At 43.0% G+C, this 17059-nt stretch overlaps 1 protein-coding gene across 1 annotated transcript in view; it reads left to right on the top strand.

Annotated features, from left to right (window-relative positions):
- Positions 1 to 16142, top strand: part of mtmr9 (myotubularin related protein 9) — a 65800-nt gene extending 49658 nt beyond the window's left edge. Inside the window, exon 10 of the mRNA XM_067984462.1 lies at positions 15809 to 16142. Within this exon, the coding sequence (XP_067840563.1) occupies positions 15809 to 15972 (164 nt within the window). The 3' untranslated portion in view covers positions 15973 to 16142. The remainder of the gene's footprint in view (positions 1 to 15808) is intronic.
- Positions 16143 to 17059: the final 917 nt, after the last annotated feature.

The following is a 17059-nucleotide window of genomic DNA, read 5'->3' as shown; positions in this document are numbered from 1 at the left end:
GAATTTTATTGTTAGGAGGAGGGTGGTGGAGGCCAAACCTTTGTCCAAAGTGACAGAATGGCCTCCTGCAATGAGTGAGGGTCTCCCCCTCCACCTGTCAAATGGACCTTTGTAGCTGCCACAGGCTGATGGCTGCAACACGTCCATTTGAACTGGGAGTGTTACCCCCAGTACGGAGAACAGTCCCAGTTGTTTGCAAAATCCCAACCCTCCTAAAATATCACATTAATCAGGTCTCTAAACGACCTGAAATACCAAGATAAATACCTTAAGTGGCACGCCATCGGCTTTAATTGCCGGCGGGAGTCCCACATGCGGGGGCTGCGTGCGCATGTCAGCGCGTCAGTGGGGAACCTGGAAATGGGGCGGGTTGGAGCCGGGCTCCCGATCCGCCCCAGGAATCCCCGATTTTCGTAGCCCCCCCCCGTCAGGAACGCACCCGATCGCGGGTGCTAAAATCGAGCCCTATGGTACTTCAACGATCGTAAGATGAATTGGAATAAGTCAAAGATTAGTTGTCAAAATGGATGGGGTTTTTAGAATCCATCCAGGGCTTTGTCCCTAATCAGTATGTTGTACGTCAGCAAGGAAAGTTTCAGTGCTGGTCCCAGTTCTGTTTATCGAAGCAGTACACGTAAAGAGCCTGAAGGTCGGAGAACATTTAGGAAATAGTGACCATAATCTAAATAGGTTCACATTGAAAAAGGATAAAGAAAGAGAGTTGTCAAAAATTAGCTAATTTCTGAATGTAGGAATGATAAAAGAACAAAAAACCAGAAAGCTTATAAGGTAGAAATCAGAAGAAGAAATTATTGAAATAAGCATGACAGAGGCAGGTTTGAGTTTTATGTATATAAATGCATAAAGTATAGTGAATAAAATTGGTGAGCTAGAAGCACAAATTGATAAAAGGGTATGATATAACATTAACAGAAACTTGGGCACTACTATGAGTTGAACATTCCAAGTTACAAAATATTCAGGAATGATGGAGTAGGAAAAGGGGAGGAGGAGTGGCTGTGTTAATCAAAGATTCAATTACAACATGAGAACATAGGGATGATATAAACATCGTAAAAAGGCCTAATGTATTGAGTTAGAGTTGAGTAAGAAGGGTACTTTTACTATATATTGAGAGTAAATTATAGATTGCCAAAGAGTGGCAAGGAGATGGAGAAAGAGATATATGGACAAATTAAAGCAAAGTGCAGGAAGAACACGACCATAATAATGCGTGACTAATTACCAAAAGATAAATTGGCATAAAGTAACATAAGTGGCAAAGAATGGGAGGGGTTCCCACAATGTGTCCACAAAGACTTAAAAATGAAATGGGACAAGTAGGTAATGTAGGGGAATATCGAGGAAACAGCAAACATAATTAGGTTTGACATGAAAATTGAAAAGCAGAGGGAACAGTCAAAGATAAAGGTATTTGACTGGAAAAAAGATAATTTCAATAAGATGGAGAATTAATACAGATAAATTGGAAAGAAAAACTGACAGATAAGACAGTACATAAACAATGGGAAGTGGTTTAACATGTGTTGATTGGGATATAAACTAGACATATTCACATACAAAGAAAAGATGGTGCTGCAAAAGCTGAAGTTTCTTGGATGAGTAGAGAAATTAAAATGAATCATCGATATATATGACAAAACTAGGGCTAATACAAACAGAAGTCAAATCGGATATAGAAAATATAAAGGGAAGCAAAAATGTATATTAGGCCTAGGGAGAGGTTATGACTGGTAACATAAAGGGAAATAGTAAAGCATTTTATATAAACTCAAAATGCAAGAATAGTTAACGGCTCAGGCTGATTACAGACAAAAAGGAAATCTTAGAGGATGAAGGAATGACAGAGATAATAAATGACTACTTTTCCTTGCTTTTCAGAGTAGTGTGGTAGCGGAAATGAAAAGCTGTAAGGAAGAGGTGTAACAATTGATTAGGATAGCTAAAGATGAGGAAGTAGTTCTGGAAAAATTAGTGGAACCCAAATGTGGAAAAGGTACCAGGCCCTGATGGTGCTCATTTTTGTCTGGAGATGTGGGTGACCATACCTAGTGACCTGAAAAGGTGGTGGAGAACTTGGAGATGATGTTCTTACAACATTGCTGTTCTTTGCCCTTCTCTGTTGAGATCATAGAGGAGGATGGTGCTATAGCAAAAACCGTACTGATTTGTTGTATTACATCATATAGATCATGCATACTGCAGCCACAGTATGCTGGATAGCGGCACAAGACCTGATAATGGAAACTACTCTGGTCTGGGTGGTGTAAAGCTTCGAGTGTTTTGCAGCTGCATCCATCCAGGCGAGTGATAAGTATTCCATCACACTTCTGACTTGAACTTTGTAGATGACTAGTAGGCTTTGAGGGGTCAAGAGGTGAACACAGAGTACCCAGCCTTTACCCTGCTCTTGTAGCCATGGTGTTGATATGGCTGGTCTAATGAAGCTTCTGATGACCCCTAAGATGTTGATGCTGGGGGACCTGGAGATGGCTGGGCTTTTCTTTGTTTGAGATGGTCATTACCCAGCATTTGTGTGATGCAAATGTTACCAGCCACTTGTTGGCCCAATCCTGGATGTTATGAGTCCTGCTGCAGGCTGGCTTTGCCATATTCGACCAAATATTGTCTTGCTGTTGAGGCAGCTACTTTAAGCTCTCTGGCATTTTAGCTCTTGCTTTCATGTCTGGATCAAGGCTACAATGAGGTCTGGAGCCGAGTGGTTCTGGTGGAGCCAGAACTGGGTGTCATCGGGTAGGTTGTTGGTGAGTATGTGCCACTTGATGGCATTATTGTTGACTCCTTCTGGTCAGGTTAAATCTATGTCTTTTTTTGTGTGCATAAGAGATACCTGGACAATCTTTCACATTGTCAAGGTGCCAATGTCATATCTGTACTGGAACAGCTTAGCTGGGGGAGTGGGCTATCTTTTTATTCGTTCATGGGATGTGGGCGTCGCTGTCAAGGCCAGCATTTATTGCCCATCCCTAATTGCCCTTGAGAAGATGGTGGTGAGCCGCCTTTATGAATCGCTGCAGTCCATGAGGTGAAGGTTCTCCCACAGTGCTGTTAGGGAGTTCCAGGATTTTGACCCAGCGACGATGAAGGAACAGCGATATATTTCCAAGTCAGGATGGTGTGGGACTTGGAACGTGCAGGTGGTGGTGTTCACATGTGTTTGCTGTCCTTGTCCTTCTAGGTGGTAGAGGTCGCGGGTTTGGGAGGTGCTGTCGAAGAAGTCTGGGCGAGTTCCTGCAGTGCATCCCGTAAACGGTACACACTGCAGCCACGGTGAAGGGGGTGAATGTTTAGGATGGTGGATGGGGTGCCAATCAAGCGAGCTGCTTTGTCCTGGATGGTGTCGAGCTTCTTGAGTGTTGTTGGAGCTGCACTCATCCAGGCAAGTGGAGAGTATTCCATCACACACCTGACTTGTGCCGTGTAGATGGTGGAAAGGCATTGGAGCGTCAGGAGGTGAGTCACTCGCTGCAGAATACCCAGCCTCTGACCTGCACTTGTAGCCACAGTATTTATATGGCTGGTCCAGTTAAGTTTCTGGTCAATGGTGACCCCCAGGATGTTGATGGCGGGGGATTCGGCAATGGTAATGCCGTTGAATGTCAAGGGGAGGTGGTTAGACTCTCTCATGTTGGAGATGATCATTGCCTGGCACTTGTCTGGCGCGAATGTTACTTACCACTTATGAGCCCAAGCCTGGATGTTGTCCAGGTCTTGCTGCATGCGGACACTGATTGCTTCATTATCTGAGGGGTTGCGAATGGAACTGAACACTGTGCAATCATCAGCAAACATCCCCATTTCTGACCTTATGATGGAGGGAAGGTCATTGATGAAGCAGCTGAAGATGGTTGGGCCTATGACACTGACCTGAGGAACTCCTGAAGCAGTGTCCTGGGGCTGAGATGACTGGCCTCCAACAACCACTACCATCTTCCTTTGTGCGAGGTATCACTCCAGCCACTGGAGAGTTTTCCCCGATTCCCATTGACTTCAATTTTACTAGGACTCCTTGCTGCCACACTCTCAAATGCTGCCTTGATGTCAAGGGCAGTCACTCTTACCTCTGGAATTTAAGTCTTTTGTCCATGATTGTACCAAGGCTGTAATGAGATCTGGAGCCGAGTGGTCCTGGCGGAACCCAAACTGAGCATCGGTGAACAGGTTATTGGTGAGTTAGTGCTGCTTGATAGCACTGTCGACGACACCTTCCATCACTTTGCTGATCATTGAGAGTAGACTGATGAGGCGGTAATTGGCCGGATTGGATTTGTGGACAGGACATCGTTGGGCAATTTTCCACATTGTCGGGTAGATGCCAGTGTTGTAGCTGTACTGGAACAGTTTGGCTGGAGGCGCAGCTAGTTCTGGAGCACAAGTCTTCAGCGCTACAGCCGGGATGTTGTTGGGGCCCATAGCCTTTGTTGTATCCAGTGAACTCAGCCGTTTCTTGATATCACGTGGAGTGAATCGAATTGACTGAAGACTGGCTTCTGTGATGGTGGGGATATCGGTGGGGAGAAGGCCAAGATGGATCATCCACTTGGCACTTCTGGCTGAAGATGGTTGCAAACGCTTCAGCCTTGTCTTTTGCACTCACATGCTGGACTCCGCCATCATTGAGGATGGGGTTGTTCACAGAGCCTCCTCCTCCCGTTAGTTGTTTAATTGTCCACCACCATTCACGACTGGATGTGGCAGGTCCGCAGAGCTTTGATCTGATCCGTTGGTTGTGGAGTCACTTAGCTCTGTCTGTAGCGTGTTGCCTCCACTGTTTAGCATGCATGTAGTCCTGAGTTGTAGCTTCACCAGGTTGCCACCTCGTTTTTAGGTACGCCTGGTGCTGCTCCTGGCGTGCTCTTCTACACTCCTCATTGAACCGGGGTTGATCCCCTGGCTTGATGGTAATGGTAGAGTGAGGAATATGCCGGGCCATGAGGTTACAAATTGTGCTGGAATACAATTCTGCTGCTGCTGATGGCCCACAGCGCCTCATGGATGCCCAGTTTTCAGCTGCTGGATCTGTTCTGAATCTATCCCATTTAGCACGGTGGTAGTGCCACACAACACGTTGGATGGTGTCCTCAGTGTGAAGTCGGGCCTTCGTCTCCACAAGGACCGTGCGGTGGTCACTCCTACCAATGCTGTCATGGACAGATGCATCTGTGTCGGGTAGATTAGTGAGGACAAGGTCAAGTCGGTTTTTCCCTCGTGTTGGTTCGCTCACCATCTGCTGCAGGCCCAGTCTGGCAGCTACGTCCTTCAGGACTCGGTCAGTAGTGGTGCTACCGAGCCACCCTTGGTGATGGACATTGAAGTTCCCCCACCCAGAGTACATTCTGTGCCCTTGCTACCCTCAGTGCTTCCTCCAAGTGGTGCTCAACATAGAGGAGGACCGATTCATCAGTTGAGGAAGGGCGGTTGGTGGTAATCAGCAGTAGGTTTCCTTGCCCATGTTTGACCTGATGCCATGAGATTTCATGGGGTCCAGAGTCAATGTTGAGGTGCATAGGTCTTCAGCACTACAGAGAGATTGTTGCCAGGACCCATAAACTTTGCTGTGCAGGCATCCACTTCTTAGTGTCACATGGAGTGAATCACATGATTAGACATTGGTTTCCATGATGGTGGGGACCTTGGAAGGTGGCTGAGTAGGAGCATCCACTTGGCACTTTTAGCTGATCATAATTGCACACATTTCAGTTTTGCCTCTTTTCACTCATGTGCTGGATTCCACTGTAGCGAAGGATGGGAATGTTCGTGGAGTCTCCTCTGTCTTTTAGTTGTCTGGTTGTCCATCACTATTCTGAACTGGATATAGTAGGGCTACATAGTTCTGATCTGTTAATTACGGGACCACTAAAACCTATCTATATCATGTTGCTTTTGGTGTTTAGCATGCAGGCAGCCCTGTATAATAGCTTCACCAGGTTGGTACCTCATTTTAAGGTATGCCTAGTGCTGCTCGTGACATGCATTTCTACATTTCATTGAACCAGGGTTGGGCTCCTGGTATGATGATGATTGAGTAGTGAGGAATGTGCCTGGCTGAGATTACAGATTGTGGTGTTTTACAATTCTGCTGATGATGGCCCACTGTCCTTTGGCAGTAGTCATTTCTACCAATGCTGTTATGGATGTGTCTGAGTCAGGTGGGCACGAGATCAAGAATAATACTTCCTCGTGTTGGTTCCTGACACAAGCCCTGTTTGGCAGCTATGTCCTTCAGGACTTGACCAGCTTGGTCAGTGGTGGTACTACCAAGCCACTCTTGGTCGATTTTGAAATTCCCCCATCCAGAGCACATTCTGTGCCCTTGCTTTCCTCAATGCTTCCTCCTAGTGATGCTCAACATGGAGGAGTACTGCTTTATCAGTTGAGGGGATGTGGTAGGTGGTGATCAAGAGGGTCCCTTGACCTTGATTGACCTAAAGCCTTGAGAATTCTCAGGGTTACTCACATCCTACTGCATACCACTGCTCCCCCACCTCTGATGGTCTATCTTGCTGGTAGGAAAGTACATACCCAGGGATGGTGATGGAGGGGTCTGAGATGTTGGCTGTTGGATATGATTCTGTGCATATGATAATGTCAGGCTATTGTTTGACTCGCCTGTTTGTCAGCCCTCCCAACTTGGGCACCCAGATGTTATTGAGGGGGACTTTGCAAGGTCAATTGGACTTTGATTGCCTTAGTCTTTTCCTGACACAATTCTGATAGGTACGTCCAATTTTCTTTACTTTTTTAATAATGGAAGGTGCTGTTGGCTGGGTGGGAAGGTATTGGGGCTAGGTTAGGAGGTGAGGCAGGGACCAGAAACAGCTAAATGGATTTGGTCTGGAGCAGGGGCAGGTCTGTGACTTTAGTCGCATTGTACTTTTTAAACACTGCAGAAGTGGCCTGGGGATGCTGATGGGGGAGGAACTGAAAATCATTGAATCATAGAAAATAGGAGCAAGAGTCGGCCATTCGGCCCTTCAGACCTGCTCCGCCATTCAAAATGATCACGGCTGATCGTCTAACTCAGTACCCTGTTCTAGCTTTTTCCCCATATCCCTTGATCCCTTTAGCATTAAGAAATATATCTATCTCCTTCTTGAATACATCTAATGACTTGGCCTCCACTGCCTTCTGTGGTAGAGAATTCCACAGGTTCACCACCCTCTGAGTGAAGAAATTTCTCCTCATCTCTGTTCTAAATGGCATACCCCGTATCCTGAGACTGTGACCCCTGGTTATGGATTCACCATCCATCAGGAACATCCTCCCTGCATCTCGTCTGTCTAGTCCTGTTAGAATTTTATGTTTCGATGAGATCACCTCTCGTTCTTCTAAACTCTAGTGAATATAGGCCTAGTCAACCCAATCTCTCCTCATCAGTCTGGTAAACCTTCGTTGCACTCCCTCCATGGCAAGGACATCCTTTTTCAGGTGAAGAGACCAAACCTGTGCACAATACTCCAGATGTGGTCTTACCAAGGCCCTGTACAACTGCAGTAAGACATCCCTGTTCCTGTACTCAAATCCTCTTGCAATGAATGCCAACTGTCCTAACTGCTTGCTGCACCTGAATGCTCGCTTTCATCGACTGGTGTACAAGGACACCCAGGTCTCGTGGCACCTCCCCTTTTTCCAATCTATCACCATTCAGATAATCTGTCTTTCTGTTTTTACAACCAAAATGGATAACCTCACATTTATCCACGTTATACTGCATCTGACATGTTCTTGTCCACTCACCAACTTGTCTAAATCACATTGGAGCCTCTTTGCATCCTCCTCACAGCTCACATTCCACCCTAGCTTTGTGTCGTCTGCAAACTTGGAAATGTTACATTCAGTTCCCTCATCCAAATCATTGATATATATTGTGAATAGCTGAGGCCCAAGCACTGATCCCTGCGGTACCTCGCTAGTCACTGCCTGCCACCTGGAAAAAGACCCGTTTATTCCTACTCTCTGTTTCCTGTCTGTGAACCAATTCTCAATCCGTGCCAGTATATTCCCCCCAATCCCATGTGCTTTAATTTTGCACACTAACCTCTTATGTGGGACCTTATCAAAAGCCTTCTGAAAATCCAAGTACACCACATCCACTGGTTCTCCCCTATCTATTCTACTAGTTACCTCCTCAAAAAAACTCCAGTAGATTTGTTAAGCACGATTTCCCTTTCATAAACCCATGCTGACTTTGTCCAATCCTGTTAATGCCTTCCAAGTGTTCTGTTATCACATCTTTCATAATAGGTTCTAGCATTTTTCCCACTACTGATGTTAGGCTAACTGGTCTGTAATTCCCTGTTTTTTCTCTCCCTCCTTTTTTAAATAGTGGTGTTACATTTGCCACCTGTAGGAACTGTTCCAGAGTCTATAGAATTTTGGAAGATAACCACCAATGCATCCACTATTTCCAGGGCCACTTCCTTTAGTACTCTGGGATTTGTCAGCCTTTAGCCCTATTAATTTCCCTGGCACTATTTTTTACTAATACTGATTTCCTTCAGTTCCTCCCTCTCACTAGACCCTTGGTTCTCTAACATTTCCAGGAGGTTATTTGTGTCCTCCTTTGTGAAGACAGAACGAAAGTATGTGTTTAATTGTTCTGCCTTTTCTTTGTTCCCCATTATAACTTCCCCCATTTCTGACTGTAAGAGACCTACATTTGTCTTCACTAATCTTTTTCTCTTGACATATTTATGGAAGCTTTTACAGTCAGTTTTTATGTTCCCTGCTAGTTTACTCTCATACTCTATTTCTCCCCTCTTAATCAATCTCTTTGTTCTCCTTTGTTGAATTCTAAACTGCTCCCAATCCTCAGGCTTGCCGCTTTTTCTGGCAATTTTATATGTCTCCTCTTTGGTTCTAATACTATCCCTAATTTCTTTTGTAAGCCACGGTTGAGCCAGACAGGAATGAATAATTGTTGTAATTCCTGCTCACGTTCTTTAAATATTAGCCATTACCTATCCACCGTCATCCCTTTTTAGTTAAGTTCCCCAATCTTTCCTAGCCAACTGCACAGAGAAGTAGTAGAAAAGTAGCTAGAGGTCAAGGAAAGCAGCAGAACATGCCCAGGAGCAATGAGGGAAGACAGAGAGGGACTGGGGAATTGAGGACCAACATGGCAGATCAGATGGGTACGGCAGGGGAGAGGCTGTGGGGCACAGAAAGGTGCTAGAGGAGGGGTGAGTAGAGGCAAAGGCTGAAGACGGGAAGAGGAAAGCAAAATAAATAAATACATTTTAAAATGAAGGAAAAGAAGTCAATTATATTAACATTAAAACTTCTCTTCAGTTTGGATGAAAAACAAAATGACAGAGTTGGGGGAGACACTAAAGAATCCTGCTCCACGGGTCAATCCAATACCCAGAGTCTGCAACTATGTTGTGACAAGGAACTGTTTACATACAAGATTTTTCATTCTAAATGTTTAAATAGGCAGTTTCAATATTAAATATCGACATATAAAGCTTAAAATAATGACAACAGGAAGTAAGTTGTGTGGACAGGAAGTGAGTGCAAAAGACTAGGCCGAAGCGTTTGCAACCATCTTCAGCCAGAAGTGCCGAGTGAATGATCCATCTCAGCCTCCTCCCTATATCCCCACCATCACAGAAGCCAGTCTTCAGCCAATTCGATTCACTCCACTTGATATCAAGAAACGGCTGAAAGCACTGGATACAGCAAAGGCTATGGGCCCCGACAACATCCCGGCTGTAGTGCTGAAGACTTGTGCTCCAGAACTAGCTGCACCTCTAGCCACGCTGTTCCAGTACAGCTACAACACTGGCATCTACCTGACAATGTGGAAAATTGCCCAGGTATGTCCTGTCCACAAAAAGCAGGACAAATCCAATCCGGCATCTGTCTAGTCTCAATGATCAGCAAAGTGATGGAAGGTGTCGTCGACAGTGCCATCAAGCGGCACTTACTCGCCAATAACCTGCTCACCGATGCTCAGTTTGGGTTCCGCCAGGACCACTCGGCCTCAGGCCTCAGACCTCATTACAGCCTTGGTCCAAACATGGACAAAAGAGCTGAATTCCAGAGGTGAGGTGAGAGTGACTGCCCTTGACATCAAGGCAGCATTTGACAGAGTGTGGCACCAAGGAGCTCTAGTAAAATTGAAGTCAATGGGAATCAGGGGGAAAACTCTCCAGTGGCTCCAGTGGCTGGAGTCATACCTAGCACAAAGGAAGATGTGGAGATGCCGGTGATGGACTGGGGTTGACCATTGTAAACAATTTTACAACACCAAGTTATAGTCCAACGATTTTATTTGAAATTTACAAGCTTTCGGAGGCTTCCTCCTTCCTCAGGTAAATGTCAGGAACTCCTCGAAGCCTACGCATTTATAAATCAAAGAACAATACATGGTGATTACAGATAGTCTTTGCAACTGCCTGTTGCCAAGGCAATCAGTGTTCAGACAGAGAGGTGTTACCTACAGAGCCCCTGAATATGCAGTCAACAAAAAAAAAACAAACAGAAAAAAAAAACAGAGAGAGGCAGAAACCTTCCGGATGTTTCTGCCTCTTTTTTTTTTCTGTTTGTTTTTTTTTGTTGACTGTATATTCAGGGGCTCTAGGTAAAGACTATCTGTAATCACCATGTATTGTTCTGTGATTTATAAATGCGTAGGCTTCGAGGAGTTCCTGACATTTACCTGAGGAAGGAGGAAGCCTCCGAAAGCTTGTAAATTTCAAATAAAATCGTTGGACTATAACTTGATGTTGTAAAATTGTTTACAAAGGAAGATGGTAGTGGTTGTTGGAGGCCAATCATCTCAGCCCCAGGGCATTGCTGCAGGAGTTCCTCAGGGCAGTGTTGTAGGCCCAACCATCTTCAGCTGCTTCATCAATGACCTTCCCTCCATCATAAGGTCAGAAATGGGGCTGTTCGCTGATGATTGCAGAGTGTTCAGTTCCATTCGCAACCCCACAAATAATGAAGCAGTCCGAGCCTGCATGCAGCAAGACCTGGACAACATCCAGGCTTGGGCTCATAAGTGGCAAGTAACGTTTGCCCCATACAAGTGCCAGGCAATGACCATCTCCAACAAGAGAGAGTCTAACCACCTCCCCTTGACATTCAACGGCATTACCATCGCCGAATCCCCCACCATCAACATCCTGGGGGTCACCATTGACCAGAAACTTAACTGGACCAGCCATATAAATACTGTGGCTACAAGAGCAGGTCAGAGGCTGGGTATTCTGCGGCAAGTGACTCACTTCCTGACTCCCCAAAGCCTTTCCACCATCTACAAGGCACAAGTCAAGAGTGTGATGGAATACTCTCCACTTGCCTGGATGAGTGCAACTCCAACAACACTCGAGAAGCTTGACACCATCCAGGACAAAGCAGCCCGCTTGATTGGCACCCCTTCCACCACCTAAACATTCACTCCCTTCACCACCGGCGCATTGTGACTGCAGAGTGTACCATCCACAGGATGCACTGCAGCAACTCGCCAAGGTTCTTTGACAGCACCTCCCAAACCTGCGACCTCTACCACCTAGAAGGACAAGAGAAGCAGGCATATGGGAACAACACCACCTGCATGTTCCCCTCCAAGTCATACACCATCCCGACTTGGAAATATATCGCCGTTCCTTCATCGTCGCTGGGTCAAAATCCTGGAACTCCCTTCCTAACAGCACAGTGGGAGAACCTTCACCACACGGACTGCAGCGGTTCAAGAAGGCGGCTCACCACCACCTTCTCAAGGGCAATTAGGGATGGGCAATAAATGCTGGCCTTGCCAGTGACGTCCACATCCCATGAATGAATAAAAAAAGAAGTGCATATATGATTCACAAGATTTTTAATAATATTTGGATACATTGTGCATGGTGTGGTATAACCCAGCATATCCTCTGACTCACCTTGAGCAATGCTGGAGGAGAACTACTGGCACAAACTTTTTTGTTGCCGAGAATCTGTCATCTTTTGAATGCAATTGCTTATGTACCCAGTATGATGTTGACCATCTTGTGTTGAACTGCAGTTTTACTTCATGAAGAGTAGTAAAAAAAAAAATTACAAAACTTATCAAAGTATTTCTTTAATTAGAATGTTTTAACTGGATACTGTGAAGTTATTTTTTTGAAGGCCTTAACCCCAAAACGCGCTTCAATTTTTAGAAAAAAGCTTCTGAAAATTGAAATATTTTCAAAAGTGTAAGTAATGTTGCTTTTTTCGAAAAGCATGTTCAACAAAGTAAAATATCAATTGCCCAACAAATCCATTGTTGGCTAAGTGGAAATTTATTGCTGCCATAGTTACCAGAACAATTGCTCAAGCATAAGTTGCATAATTCCTTTTGTAAATGTACTAGTTGATTTACTATAGATCAAATAGGCTCCACTGAATACAGTATCAGCTCCTAATTGCTGAGTCATTGTTCTTATCCCCCCCCCCACTGTTTCCTCAACCCTGCCTGGAGAAGGTGCAAAGCACAAGTGCTTTTCTCTAAATATAAGGAGGGAAATTGGCAGGCCAGAAGAAATAGGTTATACTAAATTGGCGTTTTTTAAAAAAAAAACCTGTGTGCAGTTACCAAACTGGAAGCATCTAATGTGGCTGGGGCAGCTCCACATCCATGCCTTCAATCCCATGTTTGAGACAGGAATATAGCTACAACTTTCATTATAATTGAACCTATCCAATCATCTTACTGTTGATTGAGTGTTGACTACACATTTTTTCGTATTTGGCACTGTATGTGGAATACTCATACATCTTGCTGTAATTTGCTGTAAGACATTGTAAAACACCTCTGAATTCATAATGGTGTTTTGAATTTGTAATGATGTCTTGCACCACTTAACCTGAACTGAAATCTTATTTGATTTGGTTTATAGTAGAAATTCAGTGTGATCAACTGTTATAGGTACATTTTTGTTTTCTGCTGTTCACTGTTTTTAACATCATAATAAATAACTTTTAGGAATAAAGAGCAAGTAATTTGCCAGCCTTGACTTAGTGGTAGGACTCTCACCTCTGAGTCAGAAAGTCATTGCTCGAGCCCCCCTCTCAAGACATGAGCACATAATTCAGGTTGATGCTTCGGTGCAATGCTGAGGGAGTACTGCACTGTTGGAGGTGCCCTCTTTTTGATGAGACGTTAAACCGGGGCCCTTCCCTCTCAGGTAAAAGATTTCACAAGACTATATGAACAGTGGAGTGCTCCCAGTAACCTGTCCACCATTTATCCCTCAACCAACACCACCAAAAACAGATTATTTGGTCATTTATCTCATTGCTCTTTGCAGAACTGTGCTGTGTACAAATTGGCTGCTGTGTTTGCCTATGTTACAACAGTGACTACACTTAGGCTCATGCTGTAACACACAAAGATCTGAATTACTGTACCTTAAACATATTTTCTTTAATTTTGTGATGTTACTTTAAACTTTAAGTTTGTCTCTTAACAAGTGTGTATCTGTACTTTTAGAAAGTTAATAATGTATATGTAAACTTTGGAGTCCTAGGTTAAAATGTATTGTACAGATCATACTTGATGCATAACTATATTCATGTAAATTCAAGGTGCCTAGTACAATACTGGAAGCCTTCACAGTTGTCTGATCTAGCCCACTATATATTCAAGATTTGAAATGCAGTGGGAGTGAGAGAGAATTATAAAATATAACCACACAGAATCATCTCTGGAATATTGGACAGTTGATGAGAGAACTACGGCTGTGAAGGCAATATAGTGCAAAATATGGCCTCCAGTGCTTGGTGTAAATGGTAGATCCTTTTGTGTTTTCGGTTCCCCACATCTCGAAATGCTGATCTTAATTGTGCCACTAGTGCAAATCTTGATCTGAAGATTGGTACTTGCCCACATCATAAGTTTGGAGGAACGTGTAGCATGTTAGGTTGTCATAGAATACACTTGTCTCAGTATTATGTTGAGGGCAGTTGGCTCTAATTAGATATCTCTGTTCTGGAGCTTGCACTTGGTATATATCTTTCCAAAACTACGTCATTCCACAATTCTTACTGTTAAAATGAACAGTACTCACAATTTGTGCAGTGTGTGCAAAATTAAGCTATTTCATTTTTGTATATGTTGCAATTTCATTATTTATTCTGAAGAAACTTTCACTGTCTGTTTACTTTGTATCTGTAAACTGAATCTACGCAGGAATGCCTGGAGCCAAAATTCTTAATTGGCCTCCATATAAACACAATCAAAATTCTGACCTCCATCCTAAATAGGAATTAGCATTTGAATAAACTCATGCTAGTATACAATTACACTTTGTAGCCTTAAAGGAACATGTACACTTCAGCCTCAAAGTAATACATTGTAGTGAATTGTTATGGGGGTTGTATACTGTACATGTTCTTATGATCAATGGGGATGTGAAAGGCGCTCTATCAATACATGTTTGTTCTTGTAGATCAAACTTGAAAAACTCATGCTGTAACACACAAACATCTGAATTACTGTAGCTTAATCAAACATATAGATAAATGTGAGGTGAAGCATTTTGGTAGGAAGAATGAGGCCACATATTGTTTGGATAATAGTCTAAATGGGATGGAGGAGCAAAGAGAACTCCGGGTACAGATACACAAATCGCTAAAAGTAGCGACACAGGTTAATAAGGCCATTTTTTTTTTTTAAAAAGCAAACCAAGCACTGGGGTTCATTTCTAGAGAGATAGAATTGAAAAGCAGAGATGTTATGTTAAACTTATTTAGAACCTTGGTTGTGCCACACTTGGAGGACTGTGCACAGTTCTGGTCTCTCTTAAAAAGGATTTGGAGAAGGTTCAAAAAAGATTCACAAGGATGATACCAGAACTGAGAGGATATACTTATCAGGACAGGCTAAACCGGTTGGGGCTCTTTTCTTTAGAAAAGAGAAGGCTGAGGGGTGCCCAGGTAGAGGCCCTTAAGATAATGTAAGGGTTTGATAGAGTAGATGTAGGGAAAATGTTTCCACTTGTGAGGGAGTCCAAAATTAGAGGTCATAATACAAGTTAGAACTAATAAATCCAATAGGGAATTCCGGAGAAACTTCTTTATCCAAAGAGTGGTAAGAATGTGGAATATGCTACCACAAGGAATAGTTAATGCAAATAGCATAGATGCATTTAAGGGGAAGCTAGATAAGCACATGAGGGAGAAAGGAATAGAAGGGTATGCTGATAGGGTTAGATGATGTAGAGGGAGGAGGCGAGTGTGGAGCATAAACACCAGCATAGACCAGTTAGGTTGAATGGCCAGTTTCTGTGCTGTAGACTCTATGTAACTCGATGCTTGGTGTAACTGGTCGATCCTGGTTTTTATGTTTTCAGTTCCCCACGTATTGAAATGCTGATCTTAATTGTACCTTTTAATGCAAATCTTGATCTGAAGCTTGGAACTTGCCCACATTGTTGAAATGCATAGCATGTTTAGTCGTCATAATACTGGAACAGATGCATTTTATGTTGAGGGCAATTAGTTTTAATTGGACAGCTATGTTCTCGAGCTTGATTGACCTCCGTACATCAAAACCAACTGGTCCATCAAGTCCACTCCATCCAGACATAGTGCAGCCTACATTCTCAAGTCATGCAATCTTCTAGAAAAGGCAAATAACCTAACCACCTAGACAGAATTTCTTCCCTTCATCATTTTAAAAACCTCAATTATATTTCTAAATGTACATTTTTCCAAAGGGTTCCAGTTCTTTGAGCCTAACGTTGTAAAGATGGCTTTAGACATCTTGAAGGCTATTGATCTATTTTTTTTTAATTAAAAGGTGTGTTTCTCCGATGGAATCGTTCCTCAAAATACTTGGATGAGGCCTGGGATGAAATAATTCATATCATTGAGTACAATAAGGAACTACAGGCAAAAGTGAATGCACTTCGACGTCAACTAGCTGAGCTACAAACGGAAGATGGAGAACTGGAAAGCCCTTGAAAAAAATGTGGCCATTTTCAATCCTTTACAATTATTACATTTAGAAGTAACACTTTGTGTTGTGATGACATATGCATGTCTTAATCCCTGAGTATACTGGCACACGGTTCTCTACAGTGAAAGAAAATATAGGTGAATTTTAGCTATTAGTAAAATGGTAATACAAATGATCTGAATACAGTTTACGTAGAAGAATATTTTTCAGTATGATTTAAAGTAAAATCATCTGCAGATTGAGGAGCTAACCATCCTAGGGAATTAACGTTTTTTTGAATTTTGCATCCATTTCTAGGATTGAGCACTCCTGAAGCAACTATTGCACAAGTCATATGTAAGGTTATTTCCTTAAATTACCTTGCCTCTGTATCTCCACATCATACCTTCGAAGAGTACACTGTACTTTCACCACAGGGGTACTTCCATTTACCACACTGTATCCTGTGGCCACTGTAAACAAATTGCTGAATTGAGATCAGTTTTGCATTGTGGACTAATATCCACTGGCATATCTATCAATCTTGATGTTATTATTGCTCTCACCATCTTTATAGATGCCGGTGATGGACTGGGGTTGACAATTGTAAACAATTTTACAACACCAAGTTATAGTCCAGCAATTTTATTTTAAATTCACAAGCTTTCGGAGGCTTCCCCCTTCACATCGTTCACCTGACGAAGGGGGAAGCCTCCGAAAGCTTGTGAATTTAAAATAAAATTGCTGGACTATAACTTGGTGTTGTAAAATTGTTTACAATTATCTTTATAGAGGCAATGGTGTGAGAGCAGTTAAACATCAAGTTACTTTGTCAAATAGAAAGTACACTTAATTTATTCTGCTGCATTTGTTGAATTTCATGACAAATAGAGACAATTTATCCAAGTCTACCGCTTTATAATTAAAACATTATGGATCAGAAATTATCTGGGACACTTATCATACATACTTTTTTTGTGTTGATCAGAATTTCCTTTCTCGTTTTTTTTAAGATGCATTAACACATGAAATAACTGGATTGATGTTTCCACCAAAATAAGGGAGAGGGAAATTTAAGGCAGATGTGTTAAGTACTTCAGGGCCTGAATCTTT

This window comes from Heptranchias perlo, chromosome 5 (assembly GCF_035084215.1).
Source record: "Heptranchias perlo isolate sHepPer1 chromosome 5, sHepPer1.hap1, whole genome shotgun sequence".
Lineage (NCBI taxonomy): Eukaryota > Metazoa > Chordata > Chondrichthyes > Hexanchiformes > Hexanchidae > Heptranchias > Heptranchias perlo.
The sequence above is the reverse complement of the archived record's forward strand: the minus strand, read 5'-3'. Positions and strand labels throughout refer to the sequence as shown.